Here is a 26,063-nt window from a genome sequence, read left to right on the forward strand (position 1 = left end):
AGTTTACAGTCCGGTTGAAATATTATCGATTATTGATGTTAAAAACAACCTGAGGTTTGATTATTAAAAACGTTTGACATGTTTCTACAACCTTTACGGATACTATATGGACTTTTCGTCAAGCCTTGATGACTTGCCTAAGGCTGTGGAATACTGAACATAACACGCCAAACAAATGGAGGTTTATTGATTTAAAAAACATCTTTATCGAACAAAAGGAACATTTATTGTGTAACTGGGAGTCTCGTGAGTGCAAACATCCGAAGATCATCAAAGGTAAGCGATTCATTTGATTGCTTTTCTGGCTTTCGTGACCAATCTACATGGCTGCTAGGTGTTCTTAATGTTTTGTCTAGTGATCAATAAACTCGGATTGCTTTCGCTGTAAAGCATCATTTCAAAATCTGACACGACAGGTGGATTACCAACAAGCTAAGCTGTGTTTTGCTATATTGCACTTGTAATTTCATGAATATTAAAAAAAAGTACATTTTTTTTCCCAAATTTGGCGCTCTGCAATTAAGCGGTTGTTGATGAAAATGATCTTGCTAAAGGGTTCCGTGCGTCAAGAAGTTAAACAGAAAACAGAACAGTCAGTGAGTGCTAGTGGCAGTGCTTTAACATGAAAGTCTATTAGTCATACCCGTCTGGTGACAATGGGGTCCACCTCCTTGGGGTCGTGGTAGCTCAGGGTCATGAGGTCGGCGTTGAGCGTGCGGATTCTCTGCAGACGCAGGCGGATGTAGCGGGCTGAGGTGAAGTCCAGCAACTCTGGGGTCAGTTGGTCAGCACTGGGCCGCCCGTTGATCAAAGACGTGTGGATCTGAATAGGGGATAGACAAAGATGGACAATGATGTCAAAGGACCATCATGATCAAATATAGCTTAATAATACATCAAAGTCATGAGCATGCAGTTGATCATTTACACGTTTTCACTCAAAGACTAGTGACAAAAATGAACAACAGATGTCGAGGGTATTACTGCCATTTTTTCCCTGATATAACGCACAGACTGACTTGTCAGTCTGACAACAGGCAGCTGGCAGAGATGACATAATAAAGATAAAGATTGATGATCTCACTGTGAGCTTTGGGGTGCATCTCAACACTCTGACGTGGCTTCATCTCCTTGTCTCCCTTCCTTGTTATACTACTTAGATGCACCGTCAGGGGCTGTGGGTAACTACAGAGTATCCTAACCACAGACGTTCATTACGTCTCTGCCTCGGTTAGAGTGACACTAGCCCAGTAGGCTTTCATTGTCTGGAGGACAGTTGAGTCATCCCCTGACTGGACTACAGGTACCAGAGAATGCCACATAGAGCGCACACCCAATTCTCTACCCAATTCAATGAAAGTTCTGTAATGTTGCTCATCCTGAACAGGCCCCATGTCTTGTAAATAAAATTCGGACCTAGTAAAACAGTGGTTTCAAACGCCTGACCCGTGGGCCACCAAAGTGCAGCTCATGAGCCTGATACGGCGGGCGGACAGGGAGTTTCAGACCACTGTGGTGAAGGTCAAATAAATCGATAGCTACCTCTCCGTGCTCCAGGGGTACGAGCCGCGAGTAGTAAGAGGTACAGATAACCTCGTCGTCTCGTTTGTAGGTGGGGGGTCCGAGGCGGGGGGTGATGTTGTAACGGGTCAGACATTCTGTGTCGCTGATGGCGTAGTACTGCCAGGGTGTGTAATCCACACCGTCCATTGATCGCTCCAGCACCCAGTTACCAGGACGAGGAGAGTTGGCTGCCTTGATGATGACGTACGCCACCTGGAAAATCTGTTGCCACACACACACAGACAGACACATTTTAATATTTAACTGAATCAATGATGAAACGTGAGTACAAAGAACACACACACACAGTTATTCTCCCACCCATAATATGCCTGAATCTCCATTTTGTTGTGCATGACTGAAATCTCAAGCTGTGCACCTTACATACATACAAGGCTTCATTTATAAGAGCACAAAGAAGTCTTTGACAGACAAGGCACAAAGAGAACAGCAGGTAATAACCGTAATAACGGTGTCCCGAAACATTTAACCACTCTGGGGTTAAGGGCACCACAAACTCTCTGCAACCATCGTTCATGTGGAGTGGTCAAAATGTTAATTGCCAGTTTGATTGAATTACAGTCTTAGAGCATCTAGGCTATAACCTTTCTGAATTTGACCCCTTATGACCCCTCACACGGTTAGAGCAAAGATGGTGGATAAATGAAGATAGTTTACTCAGGCCGTTTACCATTGTCTGCTTAAGGGGGTGGCTCTCCAATAGACACCAATGCGATAGAAGGTCTGCTTACTGTAGTTAATTGATTTCCATTGAAACAGAAAAAATTAGGGAGTGGGATGTCTTGCTTCCTCTTCTGTCTCTGGTAAGTATGTAGTCTGTATCTCAGTAATCAGTAAACTCTCCCCTGAACCCCACTGTAATCAAGTTAGGTTTCTCCAGAAATAAATCATTCTAAATAACAAACTGGCTTTATTTACAAATTAGTGAGAATGTCTCACCCCATGTTCAAGAACTGCCTTTTCTAGCTCACTCTAGGTTAAATGAAAACGAAATCTCCAAAATATCGGTACTTTTTAAACAAAGCGATTATTATTATTATTATTAATTTACTTAGAATTATATAAAAGCCCCTTAGATATTAATTTAGAATCCTCCAATCCTCTAAATGTAATTATTGGCAGAGAGTCACGTCATTGAAAAACATATGTTTAGATATACTGTAGGCCTACCATAGGCAAAATGAGTATTGGTTACACTACAATTAGGGTGTGGAAATGTTATGCCCCTTAGGTATTAATTTAAAATCCTCCAATCCTCTTATGCTGTAGCCTACTCCCGACCATCACGTTGTACAGCGCAATATTTTCCATTCCAGACTAACAGAAACCCAGAGGGTTTCCTTTTTCCTTTTTCTCAGAATAGAAACACCATAATATTAATCTAATTAATTAAGCCAAATTTCTTAAAATCAATCTGATGTACTATGTTATTACAAAAAAGGTTTTAAATTCTCTAGTAATGCCAATACGGGAGACTATCAATTGCTTCTCAAAGTTGCCCTCTAGTGGTCCAACTAGCACTAACTTGCATTAACGTAAAAAATGGCTGACAATTAAATAACGTGCCATAGAATGCTGCAGCAGCCCACAAGATGTGCTGCAGTATGACGCAACTTTTAAAGGAGGAACCACTGTACCTCCACTCTCACTCACTGTCTCCTCAAAACTCCACTATGGCCTTTATACAGTCACAGGCAGTGGAGGCTGCTAAGGGGAGGACGATTCATAAAAATGGCTGGAATAGAGTCAATGGAATGATATCAACCACATGGAAATGACGTGTTTGATGTGTTTGATTCCATTCCATATGCTCCATTCCAGCCATTATTATGAGCCGTCCTCCCCTCAGCATCCTCCACTGGTCACAGACCACTACTAGACCACGACTGCAATGGAGATGCAATTTATTGCCTGGATGGCCTTTCTCATTCTCTCTTTCCCAACTCTCTATGACCGTCTCAGTGACACCAATAACAGTCTAGCCTGCCCCACACAAACAGAACCTGACATATCCGTTATCGGCTTCTCCTAGTGGCTTGTCAACGCTGCGTTTCCCCTGGGAATAAGTGGAAACTAGACACCTGAGACAGGATGTTCACATCAGCGTGACGCCCCCCCTCCGCTCTGTTAAACCATCCCTTAAGGTTGTCAGCAGCTGTGTGAGGCTGTAAATCTACCTGCTGGCAAGTCGCCAATTCATGACTTGTTCAACAGCGAGTGAATGCGAGCGACGTGCCTGCTCAATCGTTAGCAGGTATCGTCGGCAAAGCCACATCGAGTCGTTCCAGTGGATCTAAATGTCAATCCCCCTCAGCTGGTAGACTTCCCTCAGTTACGTCTGATCCTTCAATTACAGTCTAGAATTATTCATCTGCATGGGCCTCTGGTAGCTAGACAAGACCCTCAAACATCTTTGGCTAAGTGCCTTAGTCAGTATGGGAATGTTTGTTTGTTTCCTTGTCCTTGAAAGACAAGATAGATGGATGGAACAGGGGAAAAGGTTATCAGGTTATCATTCCTGTTCCAGCTGCAGATTTCTCTCCCTGAGGCTTCAATCTGTAAGAATCCTTTTGTCAGGAAGCATCTTTATTCTCATCTAGGAAGCTTGGTCATCAGAGATTTTCTTTGGTCTCTGTCCCAGTCTAATCCAATGGGCCTTTCCTGCTCTTTGTTTATAGGGGGCAAGAGTGGAACGCGAAAGGTATGTGTTCGTGTGTACGTGTGTGTGTCAGTGACCTCCCTCAAAGGAGCTTAGTGTTATCGTGGGGCGACGGGGCGAACAAACTCTGTGACCGGGCTGGGTTAGTGATTGAAACGCTGCCTAATCTAGATCCATGTGGACTCCCAAACATTCCAGTCCTGCGTGGAGACAGATCTGAACGGTTGTGGACTAGCTGCCTCTGTGCCTCAACTGAACTAATAGCCAATTACTAGAGCACTCAGTTCAGAGGATACACCAGATATCACTTATTTCAAATGTATAATTATTTCAAGCCGCTACTATCTATGTCAGAAGGTCATTGGTATAGAATAGCAGAGCGTGCAGGCATTTGTTGAACTGACCCGAGTGTCACATTTCAGAAATGTTTTGGACGTGGCTAGATACCGTGATGGCTAGAATACAAAGTGCTCTTCATGACTAGACGCTGAGGGCAAAGTTGTTCCCACTGTGTCTCTTAACTGTTCGTTACCAACTAAATCCTATTCCGCCCAGTAGGAGCCCAATCTGTGTGTAATGGCATGTCTCGGCTAAGCTGCCTGGTCACAGTGACTGGCTGGCGGATGTGATGTGAGCTAGCCAGACCTGGCTGCCAGTAGCCAATGGAAACAAGCCGTGGATTGTTTTTGCTGTGTTTGATGACTGAATCGTGTCAAAGGTTACACTGTGACCTACGAGACAAAATGAAAACACATACACTTACTAACACCTTTCCATTTGGCTTAACATTATAATTAATTCATCGAGCTGTGCTTCCCAACGGGTAGCCGGACTCGCCTCTGTGCGGGGAAGATAACAAGGCGACAGTCAGGGGGACCCAGTCAATGGGAACGAGGGGAACCAGGCTTCAGGGAAGAGACCGGGGGATTACCCATCAGCCCCTAAGCCAACAAAAGTGCCTAGTTCTCACCAGTTTATCTTCTCCCTGGGCCGGGGCTGTGTCTGTGGGGCTCAAAGAGAGGAGCAAAATCCTGCTCTCTGAGCCCCACAGCTAAGAAGGCTGGACCAAAACAAGGCCCCTGAAGAAAGATGGCCGCCACAGACGTTGAGCCGAGCTCTGTCCTTCTTTCTACTAATCACCTACTAATAAATACCTTGTCCTAACCTCTGGCCTGTTACAATACAGACCAAACTATCTGTGTGTGATAATAAGTTAGACCCACAGTTAGACCCACAGTTAGACCAACAGTTAGACCCACAGTTAGACCCACAGTAAGACCCCCAGTTAGACCCCCAGTTAGACCAACAGTTAGACCCACAGACCCACAGTTAGACCCACAGTAAGACCCACAGTTAGACCAACAGTTAGACCAACAGTTAGACCCACAGACCCACAGTTAGACCCACAGTAAGACCCACAGTTAGACCCACAGTTAGACCCACAGTTAGACCCACAGTAAGACCCACAGTAAGACACACATTTGATTTGATTTTATGTGATGTTGTCAGGTGAATTTCTTAAGTGTTGTGTAAAGATTTCCTTTCGCTCCCCTCTTTGTGATGTGTCTCTGACACTGAAAAGCAGTACATTCTCAGGCCTTGTCATGACCAATACCAAACTTTGACAGTATAAGCATTTAAGATATGCTGTGGTGGCAGTAAAGTAGGAATACAGACATTTGGAGTTCGATCACATAAAAGAGGCTGGCATTTGACAACAGGCCTTTTTGTCTGGAGGGGAGAGATGAGTAAGTCCTTTGTGTTGGTGGGAGATGGGGGAAGGGCGATGGGGGCCGGAGAGCCCCAGACAGGACAGGACTTGCGCTCAGAGAGGCTAGGACAGGACAGGACAGGACAGGGTGTCTATCTGCCAGTATGATGCCGGTGTAGTTAGGGAGCCACAGGCACCAAGGCTCTTTCACCATAACAGTTCCTGTAAGTTATGAAGCACATCACAGAGTGGTTTCAAGGTTGGGGTCAGGGTCAATTACATGTTGGAATATTTTTGGAAATTGTCCATTGGTTTCAATTATTCCCCCCCCCCCCCCCAATTCAGAATTTGTTCAATTCAACAATTGAATGTGAATTTGAACTGATTTGACCTATCACCAATCACAACCCATCACATACTACCTTCCCACTTCCCACATTGTCTACATGAAGTGTGGTCTTGAAAAGTCACGTAACATGTTGACACGGGGAAGGACCTTGGAGGTTGTATCTTGTCAGAGGGTGGTTACGATGGTTACGGTGGTGGTGACAGTATTGTCACTGTGTAAGGGAACAGTGTAGGCCAAGTCTCTCGACTGGGTTTGATGAGCTGCCAGGCGGGCCCACCGGAAGAGACCGCCCCAAATGGTGTCCCCTCTGTTTGTTTGGCTGGGGCCTGTTAATTGGATAAAGAGCTTGGTTGGCCTCTCTCTCTGTGTGTGTGTGTGTGTGTGTGTGTGTGTGTGTGTGTGTGTGTGTGTGTGTGTGTGTGTGTGTGTGTGTGTGTGTGTGTGTGTGTGTGTGTGTGTGTGTGTGTGTGTGTGATTTTCTGGAATGGCATACACAGGCAGATTAGCCCATCTCAATCCTGACACTTTTTCCTGTCGGGTTTAAACTCCTGCTGGACACTGGTCAATACTAGTACTGTCTGCCAAGAACCACACTGGGGGTTCTAATCAAGATGGATGCTACAGGCACCAAACCAAAAAACGCATGTCTTCACCAAAGGCATTTCACTTATTCACTTAACATAGAACGCGTAATATAGCTTAAATAATCATATACAGTACATTCGGAAAGTATTCAGACCACATGACTTTATCCAAATTTTGTAACGTTACAGCCTTATTCTAAAATGGATTAAATTGTTTAAATCGTTTTTTCCCCCTCATCAATCTACACATAATGCAAAGCAAAAACATTGACATGAACTTTTACGGAAATACCACATTTACATAAGTATTCAGACCCTTTACGCAGTACTTTGTTGAAGCACCTTTGGCAGCGATTACAGCCTCGAGACTTCTTGGGCATGACGCTACAAGCTTGGCACACCTGTATTTGGGGAGTTTCTCCCATTCTTCTCTGCAGATCCTCTCAAACCCTGTCAGGTTGTATGGGGAGCGTCGCTGCACAACTATTTTCAGGTCTCTCCAGAGATGTTTGATCGGGTTCAAGTCCGGGCTCTTGCTGGGCGACTCAAGAACATTCAGAGACTTGTCCCAAACTTGTCTTTCCTGTGTCCTTAGGGTTGGTGTCATGTTTAACCATGGAAAGAGGTCTTGGAATACAGTTGAAGTCGGAAGTTTACATACATTTAGGTTGGAGTCATTAAAACTTGTTTTTCAACCACTCCAATCATTTCTTGTTAACAAACTATAGTTTTGGCAAGTCGGTTAGGACATCTACTTTGTGCATGACACAAGCCATTTTTCCAACAATTGTTTACAGACAGATTATTTCACTTACAATTCACTGTATCACAATTCCAGTGGGTCAGAAGTTTACATACACTAAGTTCACTGTGCCTTTAAACAGCTTGGAAAATTCCAGAAAATTATGTCATGGCTTTAGAAGCTTCTGATAGGCTAATTGACATAATTGTAGTCAATTGGAGGTGTACCTGTGGATGTATTTCAAGGCCTACCTTCAACCTTAGTGCCTCTTTGCTTGACATCGTGGGAAAATCAAAAGAAATCAGCCAAGACCTCAGAAAAAAATTGTAGATCTCCACAAGTCTAGCTCATCCTTGGGAGCAATTTCCAAATGCCTGAAGGTACCACGTTCACCTGTACAAACAACAGTACGCAAGTATAAACACCATGGGACCACGCAGCCGTCATACCGCTCAGGAAGGAGACGAGTTCTGTCTCGTAGAGATTAACGTACTTTGGTGCGAAAAGTGCAAATCAATCCCAGAACAACAGCAAAGGACCTTGTGAAGATGCTGGAGGAAACAGGTACAAAAGTATCTATATCCACAGTAAAACGAGTCCTACATAACCTGAAAGGCCGCTCAGCAAGGAAGAAGCCACTGCTCCAAAACCTCAATTAAAAAGCCAGACTACAGTTTGCAACTGCACATGGGGACAACGATCGTACTTTTTGGAGAAATGTCTTCTGGTCTGGTGAAGCAAAACTAGAACTGTTTGGCCATAATGACCATCGTTATGTTTGGAGGAAAAAGGGGGGTGCTTGCAAGCCGAGGAACACCATCCCAACCGTGAAGCACGGGGGTGGCAGCATCATGTTGTGGGAGTGCTTTGCTGCAGGAGGGACTGGTGCACTTCACAAAATAGATGGCATCATGAGGTAGGAAAATTATGTGGATATATTGAAGCAACATCTCAAGACATCAGTTAGGAAGTTAAAGCTTTGTCGCAAATGGGTCTTCCGAATGGACAATGACCCCAAGCATACTTCCAAAGTTGTGGCAAAATGGCTTAAGGACAACAAAGTCAAGGTATTGGAGTGGCCATCACAAATCCCTGACCTCAATCCCTTAGAAAATGTGTGGGCAGAACTGAAAAAGTGTGTGCGAGCAAGGAGGCCTACAAACCTGACTCAGTTACACCAGCTCTGTCAAGGAGGAATGGGCCAAAATTCACCCAACTTATTGTGGGAAGCTTGTGGAAGGCTACCCGAAACGTTTGACCCAAGTTAAACAATTTAAAGGCAATGCTACCAAATACTAATTGAGTGTATGTAAACTTCTGACCCACTGGGAATGTGATGAAAGAAATAAAAGCTGAAATAAATCATTCTCTCTACTATTATTCTGACATTTCACATTCTTTAAATAAAAGTGGTGATCCTAACTGGCCTAAGACAGGGAATCTTTACTAGGATTAAATGTCAGGAATTGTGAAAAACTGAGTTTAAATGTATTTTGCTAAGGTGTATATAAACTTCCGACTTCAACTGTATGTCTGAATATAAACAGTGTAGCTATTCCCTCTGCAAGGCAATCAAACAAGCGAAATGCCAGTATAGGGACAAGGTGGACAGCTCAGACATGAGACCTATGTGGCAGGGTCCACAGGAAATCACGGACTACAAAAACAAACCCAGCCTTGTCACGGACCGACGTCACTAAACACCTTCTTTGTCCACTTTAAGGATAATACAGTGCCACCGTTGCGGCCCGCTAACAAGGACTGCACCCCCCTCTCCTTCTCCGTGGCTGACGTGAGTAAAACATTTAAACATGTTAACCCTCGCAAGGCTGCTGGCCCAGACGGCATCCCTAGCCGCGTCCTCAAAGCATGCGCAGACCATCTGGCCGGTGTGTTTACGGACATATTCAATCACTCCCCCCAGTCTGTTGTCCCCACATGCTTCAAGATGGTCACCATTGTTCCTGTACCCAAGAAGGCAAAAATAACTGAACTAAATGACTACGGCCTCGAAGCACTCACTTCTGTCATCGTGAAGTGCATTGAGAGACTACAGGTCCACAGACAATGCAATCGCCATCCCACTGCACACTGCACACTGCACTATCCCATCTGGACAAAAGGAATACCTATGTAAGAATGCTGTTCATTGACAATAGCTCAGCATTCAACACCATAATGAATGCTCTAACAACAGCTCTGGTGGACATTCCTGCAGTCAGCATGCCAATTGCACTCTCCCTCAAAACTTTAGACATCTGTGGCATTGTGTTGTGTGATATAACTGCACATTTTAGAGTGGCCTTTTAGTGTCCCCAGCACAAGGAGCACCTGTGTAATGATCATGCTGTTTAATCAGCTTCTTGATATGCCACACCTGTCAGGTGGATGGATTATCTTGCTCACTAACAGGGATGTAAACAAATTTCTGAGAAATAAGCTTTATATGCGTATGGAACATTTCTGGGATCTTTTATTATATTTTATTTATGTTCAGTACATTGTGGCTCTGTAAACTAATATGAAACCCTCTTTCGAACCGTCAGAAATCAAAGCCTTCCGTTTTTAATAAAGATATACCCTAGATGCAGTATAACGCCAATTTTATATTTTTTAGTGCACCAGTTGCATTCATGTTACTGTTGTGAAAATCAGTGTTCTCCCACGTGAAGACGTTGGTATTGAGATGTAGCAGTTAGTTTGCGACACAAAGTATCTGAGCTCCTTTCCAAGGCCAAGCACCGTATCAATGATGTCAGAGGAGAGGATGCTAGGCTAGCACTAGCTCATGGGAAATCAGAAGTTTTTAGAGACTTCAGTCAGACAAACCTCCCATTGAGAAGCTAATTTTTCCATGTAGATGTGTCTCGCTTTGCTCGTGAAACCATTTTAAGTCAACCGCTCTGGTTTTGAGAAGTCTCAGTCATTTTGGCTTGGTTTATTATATTGTTCTTGACATCTGGTATTAATAATGTACATTTATTGACATGACACACTTTGTTTTCTTTTAATCACTTAATAAAAATGTTTGTTTGATCTAGTGTGAGAATATTGCATTATTGGCTTGAGTCACTGACGTGATCTTCCTGTCCGGGTTGGTGCCCCCCTCAGGTTCGTGCCATGGGGGAGATCTTCATGGGCTATAGTCGGCCTTGTCTCAGGGTAGTAGGTTGGTGATTGAAGATATCCCTCTAGTGGTGTGGGGGCTGTGTTTTGGCAAAGTGGGTAGGGTTATATCCTGCCTGTTTGGCCCTGTCCGGGGGTATCGTCGGACAGGGCCACAGTGTCTCCCGACCCCTCCTGGCTTAGCCTCCAGTATTTATGTTACAATAGTTATTGGGGGCTAGGGTCAGTCTGTTATATCTGGAGTATTTCTCCTATCTCATCCGGTGTCCTATGTGAATTTAAGTATGCTCCCTCTAATTCTCTCTCTATTTTTCTCTCGGAGGACCTGAGCCCTAGGACCATGCCTCAGGACTACCTGGCCTGATGACTCCTTGCTGTCCCCTGTCCACCTGGTTATGCTGCTGCTCCAGTTTCAACTGTTCTGCTATGAAACCCTATGAAACCCTGACCTGTTCACTGGACGTGCTACCTTGTCCCGGACCTGCTGTTTTGGACACTCTCTCTTCCGCACCTGCTGTCTCTAACTCTGAATGATCGGCTATGAAAAGCCAACTGACATTTACTCCTGAGGTGCTGACCTGTTGCAACCTCTACAAGCACTGTGATTATTATTATCTGACCCTGCAGGTCATCTATGAACATTTGAACATCTTGGCCATGTTCTGTTATAATCTCCACCCGGCACAGCCAGAAGAGGACTGGCCACCCCTCAGAGCCTGGTTCCTCTCTAGGTTTCTTCCTAGGTTCTGGCCTTTCATCTGCATTGCTTGCTGTCTGGGGTTTTAGGCTGGGTTTCTGTACAGCCCTTTGTGACATCGGCTGATATAAAAAGGGCTTAATAAATAAATGTCATTGATTATTGTTGTATGATCATGTATAATGTAACATCTTGAATAATTTGTCATATAGTGTGTATTCAGCACCTGATACATTTCCATCACTCACTGCTACAACAGTGTTAAGTCTTGACAACTCTCTTGAGTAGCAACGACAGAACATATATATTTACAGTGGGGCAAAAAAGCATTTAGTCAGCCACCAATTGTGCAAGTTCTCCCAAATAAAAAGATGAGAGAGGCCTGTAATTTTCATCATAGGTACACTTCAACTATGACAGACAAAATGAGAAAAAAAAATCCAGAAAATCACATTGTAGGATTTTTAATGAATTTATTTGCAAATTATGGTGGAAAATAAGTATTTGGTCAATAACAAAAGTTTATCTCAATACTTTCTTATATACACTTTGTTGGCAATGACAGAGGTCAAACGTTTTCTGTAAGTCTTCACAAGGTTTTCACACACTGTTGCTGGTATTTTGGCCCATTCCTCCATGCATATCTCCTCTAGAGCAGTGATGTTTTGGGGCTGTTGCTGGGCAACACGGACTTTCAACTGGGCTGTTGCTGGGCAACACGGACTTTCAACTCTCTCCAAAGATTTTCTATGGGGTTGAGATCTGGAGACTGGCTAGGCCACTCCAGGACCTTGAAATGCTTCTTACGAAGCCACTCCTTCGTTGCCAGGGCGGTGTGTTTGGGATCATTGTCATGCTGAAAGACCCAGCCACGTTTCATCTTCAATGCCCTTGCTGATGGAAGGAGGTTTTCACTCAAAATCTCACGATACATGGCCCCATTCATTCTGTCCTTTACACGGATCAGTCGTCCTGGTCCCTTTGCAGAAAAACAGCCCCAAAGCATGATGTTTCCACCCCCATGCTTCACAGTAGGTATGGTGTTCTTTGGATGCAACTCAGCATTCTTTGTCCTCCAAACACGACGAGTTGAGTTTTTAACAAAAAGTTCTATTTTGGTTTCATCTGACCATATGACATTCTCCCAATCTTCTTCTGGATCATCCAAATGCTCTCTAGCAAACTTCAGACGGGCCTGGACATATACTGGCTTAAGCAGGGGGACACGTCTGGCACTGCAGGATTTGAGTCCCTGGCGGCGTAGTGTGTTACTGATGGTAGGCTTTGTTACTTTGGTCCCAGCTCTCTGCAGGTCATTCACTAAGTCCCCCCGTGTGGTTCTGGGATTTTTGCTCACAGTTCTTGTGATCATTTTGACCCCACGGGGTGAGATCTTGCGTGGAGCCCCAGATCGAGGGAGATTATCAGTGGTCTTGTATGTCTTCCATTTCCTAATAATTGCTCCCACAGTTGATTTCTTCAAACCAAGTTGCTTACCTATTGCAGATTCAGTCTTCCCAGCCTGGTGCAGGTCTACAATTTTGTTTCTGGTGTCCTTTGACAGCTCTTTGGTCTTGGCCATAGTGGAGTTTGGAGTGTGACAGTTTGAGGTTGTGGACAGGTGTCTTTTATACTGATAACAAGTTCAAACATGTGCCATTAATACAGGTAACGAGTGGAGTACAGCCTCTTAAAGAAGAAGTTACAGGTCTGTGAGAGCCAGAAATCTTGCTTGTTTGTAGGTGACCAAATACTTATTTTCCACCATAATTTGCAAATAAATTCATAAAAAATCCTACAATGTGATTTTCTGGATTTCTTTTTCTAATTTTGTCTGTCATAGTTGAAGTGTACCTATGATGAAAATTACAGGCCTCTCTCATCTTTTTAAGTGGGAGAACTTGCACAATTGGTGGCTGACTAAATACTTTTTTGCCCCACTGTATATGAAACATCAGTCTGTAATCCTGATTTTTCCCAACCTTTGATTTTCCCGTTTCTACATGTGTCTTCACACATTTTCCCTTAGTAAAAATCAGCTAAGTCTCGAGGGAGGATGAAGTGTAATCAAGACTGACAGAGCGTTGAAAGGTAGGCGAGAGGCAGCACACACACACAGTCTTGTACAGCTAACCTTGTGGGGACACAATTCAGTCCCATTCAAAATCCTACTTTCCCTAACCCCCAACCCTAAACCTAGCCCGTACTCTTACCGTAACCGTAACCCTAACCTTAACCCAAAAACCTAATCTTAACCCTAAACCTAACCCTAGCTCCTAACCATAATCGGAAAACTAACACTAGCTCCTAACCCTAAACCTAATTCTAAACCTAACACTAATTCTAACCTTAACCCTAAACCCCCTAGAAATAGCATTTGACCTTGTGGGGACTAACTTAATGTCCCCAGTTGGTCAAATTTGTGTTAGTTTACTATCGTTGTGGGGACTTCTGGTCCCCACAAGAATAGTTAAACACGTCCACACACACACACACACACACACATACTTTGAAGATTGTGTTTTCACATGAAAACAATTACTGGGATGTCTACCTCCAAATGAGTTCCATTTTTGCATTCCTGATGTCAATATAAATTGCCAGAACTCCCAAGAGGAAGTGGGGAGGGGACACATCTAAGCACCAGAAAGATATTCAGTCTAATCCCTAGTGATGTACAGCGCCTTCAGAAAGTATTCACACCCCTTGACTTTTTACACATTTTGTTGTGTTACAGCGTGAATTTAAAATGTATTAAATTGAGATTTGTTTGTCACTGACCTACACACAATACCCCCTAATGTCAAAGTGGAATTATGTATATGTCACGGCCGTGGTAAGGAGGAGACCAAGGTGCAGCGTGGTATGCGTACATTCTTCTTTATTTAAGAATGAACACAGAACAAACAAACAAAATAACAAACCGTGAAGCTAATATGAGTAGTGCATACAGGCAACTAAACATAGAACAAGAACCCACAAACACCAAAGGGAAAATGGCTACCTAAATATGATCCCCAATCAGAGACAACGATAAACAGCTGCCTCTGATTGGGAACCATATCAGGCCACCATAGACATACAAATCACCTAGACCTACAAAAGCCCTAGACATACAAAAAACCCTAGACATACAAAAAACCATAGACAATACAAAAACGAACGTACCCACCCTAGTCACACCCTGACCTAACCAAAATATAAAGAAAACAGAGATATCTCAGGTCAGGGCGTGACAATATACATATCTTTTTTGAAATGCTGAAATGTTTTTAGTCAATAAGTATTTAACCCATTTGCTATGGCAAGCCTAAATAAGTTCAGGAATAAAATGATTCTTAACAAGTGACATAATAAGGGGTTTAACGTGATTTTAGGGTTTAACATGATTTTTGAATGACTTCCTCATCTCTGTACCACACACATACAATTATCTGTAAGGTCCCTCAGTCAAGCAGCGCATTTCTAACAGATTCTACCACAAAGACCAGGGATCTTTTCAAATGCCTCACAAAGAAAGGCACCATTTGTAGATGGGAAAAAAAAAAAAAAGCAGACATTGAATATCCCTTATCATTACACCCAGTCACTACAAAGATACAGGCGTCCTTCCTAACTCAGTTGCCGGAGAGGAAGATAACCGTTCAGGGATTTCACCATGAGGCCAATGGTGACTTTAAAACAGTTACAGAGTTTAATGGCTGTGATAGGAGAAAACTGAGGATGGACCAACATTGTAGTTACTCCACAATACTAACCTAAATGACAAAAGAAGGAAGCCTGTAGAGAATACAAATATTCCAAAACATGCATCCTGTTAGCAACAAGGCATTAAAGCAATACTGCAAAAAATGTGGCAAGCAATTCACTTTTTGTCCTGAATACAAAGTGTTATGTTTGGTGCAAATCCAATACAACACATTACTGACTACCACTCTCCATATTTTCAAGCATAGTGGTGGCTGAATCATGTTATGGGTATGCTTGTAATCGTTAAGGACTGGGGAGTTTTTCAGGATAAAAAAGATACGGAACGGAGCTAAGCACAGGCAAAATCCTTGAGGAAACCTGGTTAAGTCAGCTTTCCACCAGAACACTGGGATATGAATTCACCTTTCAACAGGACAATAACCTAAAACACAAGGCCAAATCTACACTGGAGTTGCTTGCCAAGAATACAGTGAATGTTCCTGAGTGGTCAAGTTAGTTGACTTAAATCTACTTGAAAATGTATGTCAAGACCTAAAAATTGTTGTCTAGCAATGACCAAGAAAGAATTTGACAGAGCTTGGAGAATTTTAAAAAGAATAATGGGCAAATGTTACACAATCCAGGTGTGGAAAGCTATTAGAGACTTACCCAGAAAGACTCTCAGTTGTAATCGCTGTCAAAGAAGCTTCTACAAAGTATTGACCCAGGGGTGTGAATACTTAGGCAAATAAGATATTTCTGTATTTTATTTTCAATAAATGTGCAAACATTTCTAAACACATGTTCTCATCTTTGTCATTATGTGGTATTGTGTTTAGATGGGTAAAATTAAACATCTATTGAATCCATTTTGAATTCAGGCTGTAACACAACAAAATGTTGCAGTTCAGTCTATTCCCCAGAGGTATACTGTGTGATTGCAGTTCTGTCTATTCCCCAGAGGTATACTGTGTGATTGCAGTTCTGTCTATTCCCCAGAGGTATACTGTGTGACTGCAGTTCAGTCTATTCCCCAGAGATATACTGTGTGACTGCAGTTCAGTCTATTCCCCAGAGATATACTGTGTGATTGCAGTTCTGTCTATTCCCCAGAGATATACTGTGTGACTGCAGTTCTGTCTATTCCCCAAAGATATACTGTGTGACTGCAGTTCTGTCTATTCCCCAGAGATATACTGTGTGATTGCAGTTCTGTCTATTCCCCAGAGATATACTGTGTGACTGCAGTTCAGTCTATTCCCCAGAGATATACTGTGTGATTGCAGTTCTGTCTATTCCCCAGAGATATACTGTGTGACTGCAGTTCAGTCTATTCCCCAGAGATATACTGTGTGATTGCAGTTCTGTCTATTCCCCAGAGATATACTGTGTGACTGCAGTTCTGTCTATTCCCCAAAGATATACTGTGTGACTGCAGTTCTGTCTATTCCCCAGAGATATACTGTGTGACTGCAGTTCAGTCTATTCCCCAGAGATATACTGTGTGATTGCAGTTCTGTCTATTCCCCAGAGATATACTGTGTGACTGCAGTTCAGTCTATTCCCCAAAGATATACTGTGTGACTGCAGTTCTGTCTATTCCCCAGAGATATACTGTGTGACTGCATTTCAGTCTATTCCCCAGAGATATACGGTGTGACTGCAGTTCAGTTTAATCCCCAGAGATATACTGTGTGACTGCAGTTCTGTCTATTCCCCAGATATATACTGTGTGACTGCAGTTCAGTCTAATCCCCAGAGATATACTGTGTGACTGCAGTTCAGTTTAATCCCCAGGGATATACGGTGTGACTGCAGTTCTGTCTAATACCCAGAGATATACTGTGTGACTGCAGTTCAGTCTATTCCTCAGAGATATACGTTGTGACTGCATTTCAGTTTAATCCTCAGAGATATACGTTGTGACTGCAGTTCTGTCTATTCCCCAGAGATATACTGTGTGACTGCATTTCAGTTTAATCCCCAGGGATATACTGTGTGACTGCAGTTCAGTCTATTCCCCAGAGATATACTGTGTGACTGCAGTTCAGTCTATTCCTCAGAGATATACGGTGTGACTGCAGTTCTGTCTAATACCCAGAGATATACTGTGTGACTGCAGTTCAGTTTAATCCCCAGAGATATACTGTGTGACTGCAGTTCTGTCTATTCCCCAGATATATACTGTGTGACTGCAGTTCAGTCTAATCCCCAGAGATATACTGTGTGACTACAGTTCAGTCTATTCCCCAGAGATATACTATGTGACTACAGTTCAGTCTATTCCCCAGAGATATACTGTGTGACTGCATTTCAGTCTATTCCCCAGAGATATACTGTGTGACTGCAGTTCAGTTTAATCCCCAGAGATATACTGTGTGACTACAGTTCAGTCTAATACCCAGAGATATACTGTGTGACTACAGTTCAGTCTATTCCCCAGAGATATACTGTGTGACTGCAGTTCAGTCTAATCCCCAGAGATATACTGTGTGACTGCAGTTAAGTCTATTCCCCAGAGATATACTGTGTGACTGCAGTTCAGTTTAATCCCCAGAGATATACTGTGTGACTGCAGTTCAGTCTATTCCCCAGAGATATACTGTGTGACTGCAGTTCAGTCTAATCCCCAGAGATATACTGTGTGACTGCAGTTCAGTTTAATCCCCAGGGATATACGGTGTGACTGCAGTTCTGTCTAATACCCAGAGATATACTGTGTGACTGCAGTTCAGTCTATTCCACAGAGATATACGTTGTGACTGCATTTCAGTTTAATCCTCAGAGATATACGTTGTGACTGCAGTTCTGTCTATTCCCCAGAGATATACTGTGTGACTGCATTTCAGTTTAATCCCCAGGGATATACTGTGTGACTGCATTTCAGTTTAATCCCCAGGGATATACTGTGTGACTGCAGTTCAGTCTATTCCCCAGAGATATACTGTGTGACTGCAGTTCAGTCTATTCCTCAGAGATATACGGTGTGACTGCAGTTCTGTCTAATACCCAGAGATATACTGTGTGACTACAGTTCAGTCTATTCCCCAGAGATATACTGTGTGACTGCATTTCAGTCTATTCCCCAGAGATATACTGTGTGACTGCAGTTCAGTTTAATCCCCAGAGATATACTGTGTGACTACAGTTCAGTCTAATACCCAGAGATATACTGTGTGACTACAGTTCAGTCTATTCCCCAGAGATATACTGTGTGACTGCAGTTCAGTCTAATCCCCAGAGATATACTGTGTGACTGCAGTTCAGTTTAATCCCCAGAGATATACTGTGTGACTGCAGTTCTGTCTATTCCCCAGAGATATACTGTGTGACTGCAGTTCAGTCTAATCCCCAGAGATATACTGTGTGACTGCAGTTCAGTCTAATCCCCAGAGATATACTGTGTGACTGCAGTTCAGTCTATTCCCCAGAGATATACTGTGTGACTGCATTTCAGTCTATTCCCCAGAGATATACTGTGTGACTGCAGTTCAGTTTAATCCCCAGAGATATACTGTGTGACTGCAGTTCAGTCTAATTCCCCAGAGATATACTGTGTGACTGCAGTTCAGTCTAATCCCCAGAGATATACTGTGTGACTGCAGTTCAGTCTAATCCCCAGAGATATACTGTGTGACTGCAGTTCAGTCTATTCCCCAGAGATATACTGTGTGACTGCATTTCAGTTTAATCCCCAGAGATATACTGTGTGACTGCAGTTCAGTCTATTCCCCAGAGATATACTGTGTGACTGCATTTCAGTTTAATCCCCAGAGATATACTGTGTGACTGCATTTCAGTCTATTCCCAAGAGATATATTGTGTGACTGCAGTTCTGTCTAATTCCCAGAGATATACTGTGTGACTGCAGTTCTGTCTAATACCCAGAGATATACTGTGTGACTGCAGTTCAGTTTAATCCCCAGAGATATACTGTGTGACTGCAGTTCTGTCTATTCCCCAGAGATATACTGTGTGACTGCAGTTCAGTCTATTCCCCAGAGATATACTGTGTGACTGCAGTTCAGTCTAATACCCAGAGATATACTGTGTGACTGCAGTTCAGTTTAATCCCCAGAGATATACTGTGTGACTGCAGTTCTGTCTATTCCCCAGAGATATACTGTGTGACTGCAGTTCAGTCTATTCCCCAGAGATATACTGTGTGACTGCAGTTCAGTTTAATACCCAGAGATATACTGTGTGACTGCAGTTCTGTCTAATACCCAGAGATATACTGTGTGACTGCAGTTCAGTTTAATCCCCAGAGATATACGGTGTGACTGCAGTTCTGTCTATTCCCCAGAGATATACTGTGTGACTGCAGTTCAGTCTAATCCCCAGAGATATACTGTGTGACTGCAGTTCTGTCTATTCCCCAGAGATATACTGTGTGACTGCAGTTCAGTCTAATCCCCAGAGATATACTGTGTGACTACAGTTCTGTCTATTCCCCAGAGATATACTGTGTGACTGCAGTTCTGTCTATTCCCCAGAGATATACTGTGTGACTGCAGTTCTGTCTATTCCCCAGAGATATACTGTGTGACTGCAGTTCTGTCTATTCCCCAGAGATATACTGTGTGACTGCAGTTCTGTCTATTCCCCAGAGATATACTGTGTGACTGCAGTTCTGTCTATTCCCCAGAGATATACTGTGTGACTGCAGTTCTGTCTATTCCCCAGAGATATACTGTGTGACTGCAGTTCAGTTTAATCCCCAGAGATATACTGTGTGACTGCAGTTCTGTCTATTCCCCAGAGATATACTGTGTGACTGCAGTTCTGTCTATTCCCCAGAGATATACTGTGTGACTGCAGTTCTGTCTATTACCCAGTTTGTGTGTGTGTTGGTTCTTCTATCCTTGTGAGGACCTAAAACAAGGGAAATTCTCCCTCGTGGGAACATTTCCCATGTCCCCATGAGGACAAAGGCTATTTTAAGCTTGGGGTTAGGTTGAGGTCTAGGTTACAATTAGAGTTAGGGTAAGGGTAAGTGGTTAGTGGTAAGATTTATGGTTAGGAGTTTGGTTTAGGGTTACAGGTTAAGGTTAAGGTTAGGTTTAGGGTTAGGAGTTACGTAAAATACTGGACTTCCTGACGGGCCGCCCCCAGGTGGTGAGGGTAGGTAACAACATCTCCACCCCGCTGATCCTCAACACTGGGGCCCCACAAGGGTGCGTTCTGAGCCCTCTCCTGTACTCCCTGTTCACCCACGACTGCGTGGCCATGCACGCCTCCAACTCAATCATCAAGTTTGCGGATGACATTACAGTGGTAGGCTTGATTACCAACAACGACGAGACGGCCTACAGGGAGGAGGTGAGGGCCCTCGGAGTGTGGTGTCAGGAAAATAACCTCACACTCAACGTCAACAAAACAAAGGAGATGATTGTGGACTTCAGGAAACAGCAGAGGGAGCACCCCCCTATCCACATCGACGGGTCAGTAGTGGAGAAGGTGGAAAGTTTTAAGTTCCTCGGTGTACACATCACGGACAAACTGAATTGGTCCACCCACACAGACAGCGTTGTGAAGAAGGCGCAGCAGCGCCTCTTCAACCTCAGGAGGCTGAAGAAATTCGGCTTGTCACCAAAAGCACTCACAAACTTCTACAGATGCACAATCGAGAGCATCCTGTCGGGCTGTATCACCGCCTGGTACGGCAACTGCTCCGCCCACAACCGTAAGGCTCTCCAGAGGGTAGTGAGGTCTGCAGAACGCACCACCGGGGGCAAACTACCTGCCCTCCAGGACACCTACACCACCCGATGTCACAGGAAGGCCATAAAGATCATCAAGGACAACAACCACCCAAGCCACTGTCTGTTCACCCCGCTATCATCCAGAAGGCGAGGTCAGTACAGGTGCATCAAAGCCGGGACCGAGAGACTGAAAAACAGCTTCTATCTCAAGGCCATCAGACTGTTAAACAGCCACCACTAACATTTAGCGGCCGCTGCCAACATACTGACTCAACTCCAGCCACTTTAAAAATGGGAATTGATGGAAATTATGTAAAAATGTACCACTAGCCACTTTAAACAATGCCACTTAATATAATGTTTACATACCCTACATTACCCATCTCATATGTATATACTGTACTCTATATCATCTACTGCATCTTGCCATCTTTATGTAATACATGTACCACTAGCCACTTTAAACTATGCCACTTTATGTTTACATACCCTACAGTACTCATCTCATATGTATATACCGTACTCTATACCATCTACTGCATCTTGCCATGCCGTTCTGTACCACCACTCATTCATATATCTTTATGTACATATTCTTTATCCCTTTACACTTGTGTGTGTGTATAAGGTAGTAGTTGTGGAATTGTTAGGTTAGATTACTTGTTGGTTATTACTGCATTGTCGGAACTAGAAGCACAAGTATTTCGCTACACTCGCATTAACATCTGCTAACCATGTGTATGTGACTAATAAAATTTGATTTGATTTGATTTGAAATAGGATTTTGAAAGGAAATAAATTTTAGGTCCCCAAGAAGATAGAAGAACATAACATGTGTGTGTGTATATGTGTGTGCGTGTGTGTGTGCGTGTGAGAAAGTGTGTGTGTGGATCAATGAAAGAGTGTCTTGTTTTGAGTGCCTGTTGAAAAATGGTTTTAAAAGTAGCTGGCTCAGCTCAGTCAACCCCCCAGGGTGAAGGAGGGAGGGAGACAGACAGAGTGAGAAAGAGACAGAGACAGAGAGATACTGTAGAAGACAGTGAGTGAGACGGAAAGAGTAGAGCAAGAGAGTGTGAGAAAGAAGAGGCAATAAAAAGAGACGGAGGGAGCGACAAGCCATCCAGGCAGTAAATAGGACCTCCATGGCAGTCGTGGTCTAGCAGTGGTCTGTGACCAGTAGAGGATGCTGAGGGGAGGACGGCTCATAGTAATGGCTGGAATGGAGCATATGGAATGGAATCAACCATGTGATTTCCAGACATTATTATGAACAGTTCTCCCCTCAGTAGCCTCCGCGGCCTGTAACTGTGTAAAGGCCATAGTGGAGTGTTGAGGAGACAGTGAGTGAGAGTGGAGGTATGGTCTCACAGTGGTGGGGTTCAAGGGTCAGTTTCCTGATTGCTGAACTACACTCTTAGAAAAAAGTGTTCTGAAAGGCTTCTTTGGCTGTCCCCATAGGAGAACCCAGGTAGAACCCTTTTTGGTTCCAGGTAGAACTCTTTTGGGTTCCATGTAAAAACCCTTTCCACAGAGGGTTCTACATGGAACCCAAAAGGGATTCTACATGAAACCAAAATAGTTCTACCTGGAACCGAAAAGGGTTCTTCAAAGGGTTCCTCTATGGGAACAGCTGAAGAACTGTTTTAGGTTGTAGATAGCACCTTTTTTCTAAGTGTACAGACCACAGACACACACTAACTAACCATTATCTGGGAATCATGTGACCGTGTGTGTGTGTGTTCACAGCCCGTAGCTAAAGAAAGCAGCGTTAAACCAGTGACATTGCAGTCCTGGAGGTTCCTACCTGGTGTAAATCTAGTGTGAGGGTCACCCAGTGGAACTGTCTGCCATTTTTAATGCTGGGGCTTTGCCACCACCCGTTGGTGCCGTCAATGGCGTTGGTGATTGGATGTTGCTCTGCATAAAATCAAGAGAAAGCAATAAAATGAATGCCTGGAATCCACGCAAGGAGTACAGTATTTCAGACAGATGCTGTAACTCAAAGATAGTGGGACAGTAGAAAGTGAAACTGTCTGAAGCACTAGCCAGTAGGCATAACAGAGTTAAACCCCAAGACACTGCTCCCCTCCCCTTCTCCGCCTTCTCCCTACGCCCAGAGGGTCCTAACTCCAGTACCTTTGGGGTTTTGACTCTGGGCATTACAGGTCCGACACTGGGAGTTGCGGATGCGTCGTCCTGGTACGTGTTCCACCAGTTTACAGTACATCTCTGGCTCAGGCTCTCCACAGGTGGCGTTGGTGGTGATCTCTGCATTACTGGCCAGGTTGAAGATGGCGGGGAAGAGACCTGGGGGAGACCCAGTAGGATTTAAGACCATGACATCGACACACACATGGTCTGTTTATACACACACACACACACACACACACACACACACACACACACACACACACACACACACACACACACACACACACACACACACACACACACACACACACACACACACACACACACACACACACACACACACACACACACACACACACACACACACACACACACACACACCACCCCCACAAAAGAGGAGTTGAATCGCTCCCTTTCAACCCCTCCTTACCTCCCACCACCAATTCAGACCCATCCTCATAATTTCTCCTGTGTTCTGTCTGCAGGGCATGTCTTTGAGGAGCCCCCCCCCCATTCCCCCACACTCCGCCCACGTGTTTACATGGACCATTGATGGGTGCTGTTGTGGGCTGCTCTGTGATTACCACCCTCAGACCCTCTGGGCTACAAGGCCTTTTGTCCCAAAGCATCTCTCCACCACTGTCTCCTTACAGAGATATCAGGAGGCTTATGGTAACAGATTTTAAACTGAAGAAGTCAGAAAATCTGCACGTTTCCAAGGTCTGATTATAAGATGATTATAATTGTATTATTTTTTAACCTTAAGTATAAACTTTAAAGGCCTGTTGGTCATGATTAATAAATCAAATCAAAGTTTATTTGTCACGTGCTTACTTACAGGCTCTAACCAATGGTGCGGGGAAAAAAGGTGTGTGTGTGTGTAGGTAAGTAAAGAAATACAACAGTAAAATACATTTGAAAAAAGAGTAGCAAGGCTATATACAGACACCTGTTAGTCAGACTTATTGAGGTAGTATGTACATGTAGGTATCGTTAACCTGTCTAGCCCCAGCGTTCCGCTAGCGGAACTCCTCCCACATTCCACTGAAAAGGCAGAGCGCGAAATTCCAATTATTTTTTTTAGAAATATTTAACTTTCAAAAATTAACAAGTCCAATACAGCAAATGAAAGATACACATCTTGTGAATCCAGTCAACATGTCCGATTTTTAATTTTTTTTACAGCGAAAACACCACATATATTTATGTTAGCTCACCACCAAATACAAAAAAGCACAGACATTTTTCACAGCACAGGTAGCATGCACAAAACCAACCAAACTAACCAAGAAACAACTTCATCAGATGACAGTCCTATAACATGTTACACAATAAATCTATGTTTTGTTCGAAAAATTTGCATATTTGAGGTATAAATCACTTTTACATTGCAGCTACCATCACAGCTACCATCAAAAATAGCACCGAAGCAGCCAGAGTAATTATAGAGACCAACGTCAAATACCTAAATACTCATCATAAAACATTTCTGAAAAATACATGGTGTACAGCAAATTAAAGACAAACATCTTGTGAATCCAGCCAATATTTCCGATTTTTTAAGTGTTTTACAGCGAAAACACAATATAGCATTATATTAGCTTACTACAATAGCCTACCACACAACCGCATTCATTCATCAAGGCACGTTAGCGATAGCAATAGGCACGTTAGCGTTAGCGAATAAACCAGCAAAAGATATTAATTTTCACTAACCTTCATAAACCTTCATCAGATGACAGTCCTATAACATCAGGTTATACATACACTTATGTTTTGTTCGAAAATGTGCATATTTAGAGCTGAAATCAGTGGTTATACATTGTGCTAACGTAGCATCTTTTTCCCAGAATGTGCGGATATTTCTATTAGACTCTCACCTATTCTGACCAAATAACTATTCATAAACATTACAAAAAAATACATGTTGTATAGGAAATGATAGATACACTAGTTCTTAATGCAATCGCAGTGTTAGAATTCTAAAAATAACTTCATTACGACATAAGGCTTACGTTATGGCGAGATAGTGCCCAAAACCTGGGCGCCAAAACTAATAGTACACAGTTCGACAGATATATGAAATAGCATCATAAAATGGGTCCTACTTTTGATGAGCTTCCATCAGAATGTTGTACAAGAGGTCCTTTGTCGGGAACAATCGTTGTTTGGTTTTAGAACGTCCTTTGTCCCTCTTGAATTAGCAAGCACACTCGCCAAGTGGCGCGAAGCTCTCCTTCCTGAACAAAAGCACACAACGCAACACGCCTAACGTCCCGAATAAATTTCAATAATCTAATAAAACTATATTGAAAAAACATACTTTACGATGATATTGTCACATGTATCAAATAAAATCAAAGCCGGAGATAGTAGTCGCCTATAACGACAGCTTTCCAGAAGGCAATTCCAGGTCCATCCTCGCGCTTTCCAGAAAACAGGAAATGGGTGACACGTCATTCCAATAGGATTTATTCCACCTCAGACCAAGATAAACACCCCATTTCTTCTCTCACTGCCTCTTGACATCTAGTGGAAGGTGTATGACGTGCATGTATACTAATAAGTATCATGCCCATTTATAGGCAGGCCCTAGAACAGAGCATCGTTTTCAGACTTTCCACTTCCTGGTCAGGAAGTTTGCTGCCAAACGAGTTCTGTTTTACTCACAGATATAATTCAAACGGTTTTAGAAACTAGAGAGTGTTTTCTATCCAATAGTAATAATAATATGCATATTGTACGAGCAAGAATTGAGTACGAGGCCGTTTAAATTGGGCACGATTTTCCCCCAAAGTGAAAACAGCGCCCTCTGTCCTCAACAGATTTTAAAGTGACTATGCATATATGATGAACAGACAGTAGCAGAAGCGTAAAAAGAGGGGTTGGCGGGTGGTGGGACACAATGCAGATAGCCCGGTTAGCCAATGTGCGGGAGCACTGGTTGGTTGGGCCAAATTAGGTAGTATGTACATGAATGTATAGTTAAAGTGACTATGCATATAAGATAAACAGAGAGTAGCAGCAGCGTAAAAGAGGGGTTGGGGGGGGGGCACACAATGCAA

General features: G+C 43.3%; 1 protein-coding gene across 1 annotated transcript in view; it reads right to left on the reverse strand.

Annotated features, from left to right (window-relative positions):
* LOC139583363 (laminin subunit alpha-1-like) overlaps positions 1–26,063 on the reverse strand; it is a 109,209-nt gene that overhangs the window by 67,259 nt on the left and 15,887 nt on the right. The window contains exons 2-5 of the mRNA XM_071414351.1: positions 22,984–23,154; positions 22,652–22,764; positions 1,543–1,785; positions 644–823 (exon numbers count right to left, since the gene is read on the reverse strand). Coding sequence (XP_071270452.1) covers positions 644–823; positions 1,543–1,785; positions 22,652–22,764; positions 22,984–23,154 — 707 coding nt within the window. The remainder of the gene's footprint in view (positions 1–643; positions 824–1,542; positions 1,786–22,651; positions 22,765–22,983; positions 23,155–26,063) is intronic.

Source organism: Salvelinus alpinus, chromosome 8 (genome assembly GCF_045679555.1).
Source record: "Salvelinus alpinus chromosome 8, SLU_Salpinus.1, whole genome shotgun sequence".
Lineage (NCBI taxonomy): Eukaryota > Metazoa > Chordata > Actinopteri > Salmoniformes > Salmonidae > Salvelinus > Salvelinus alpinus.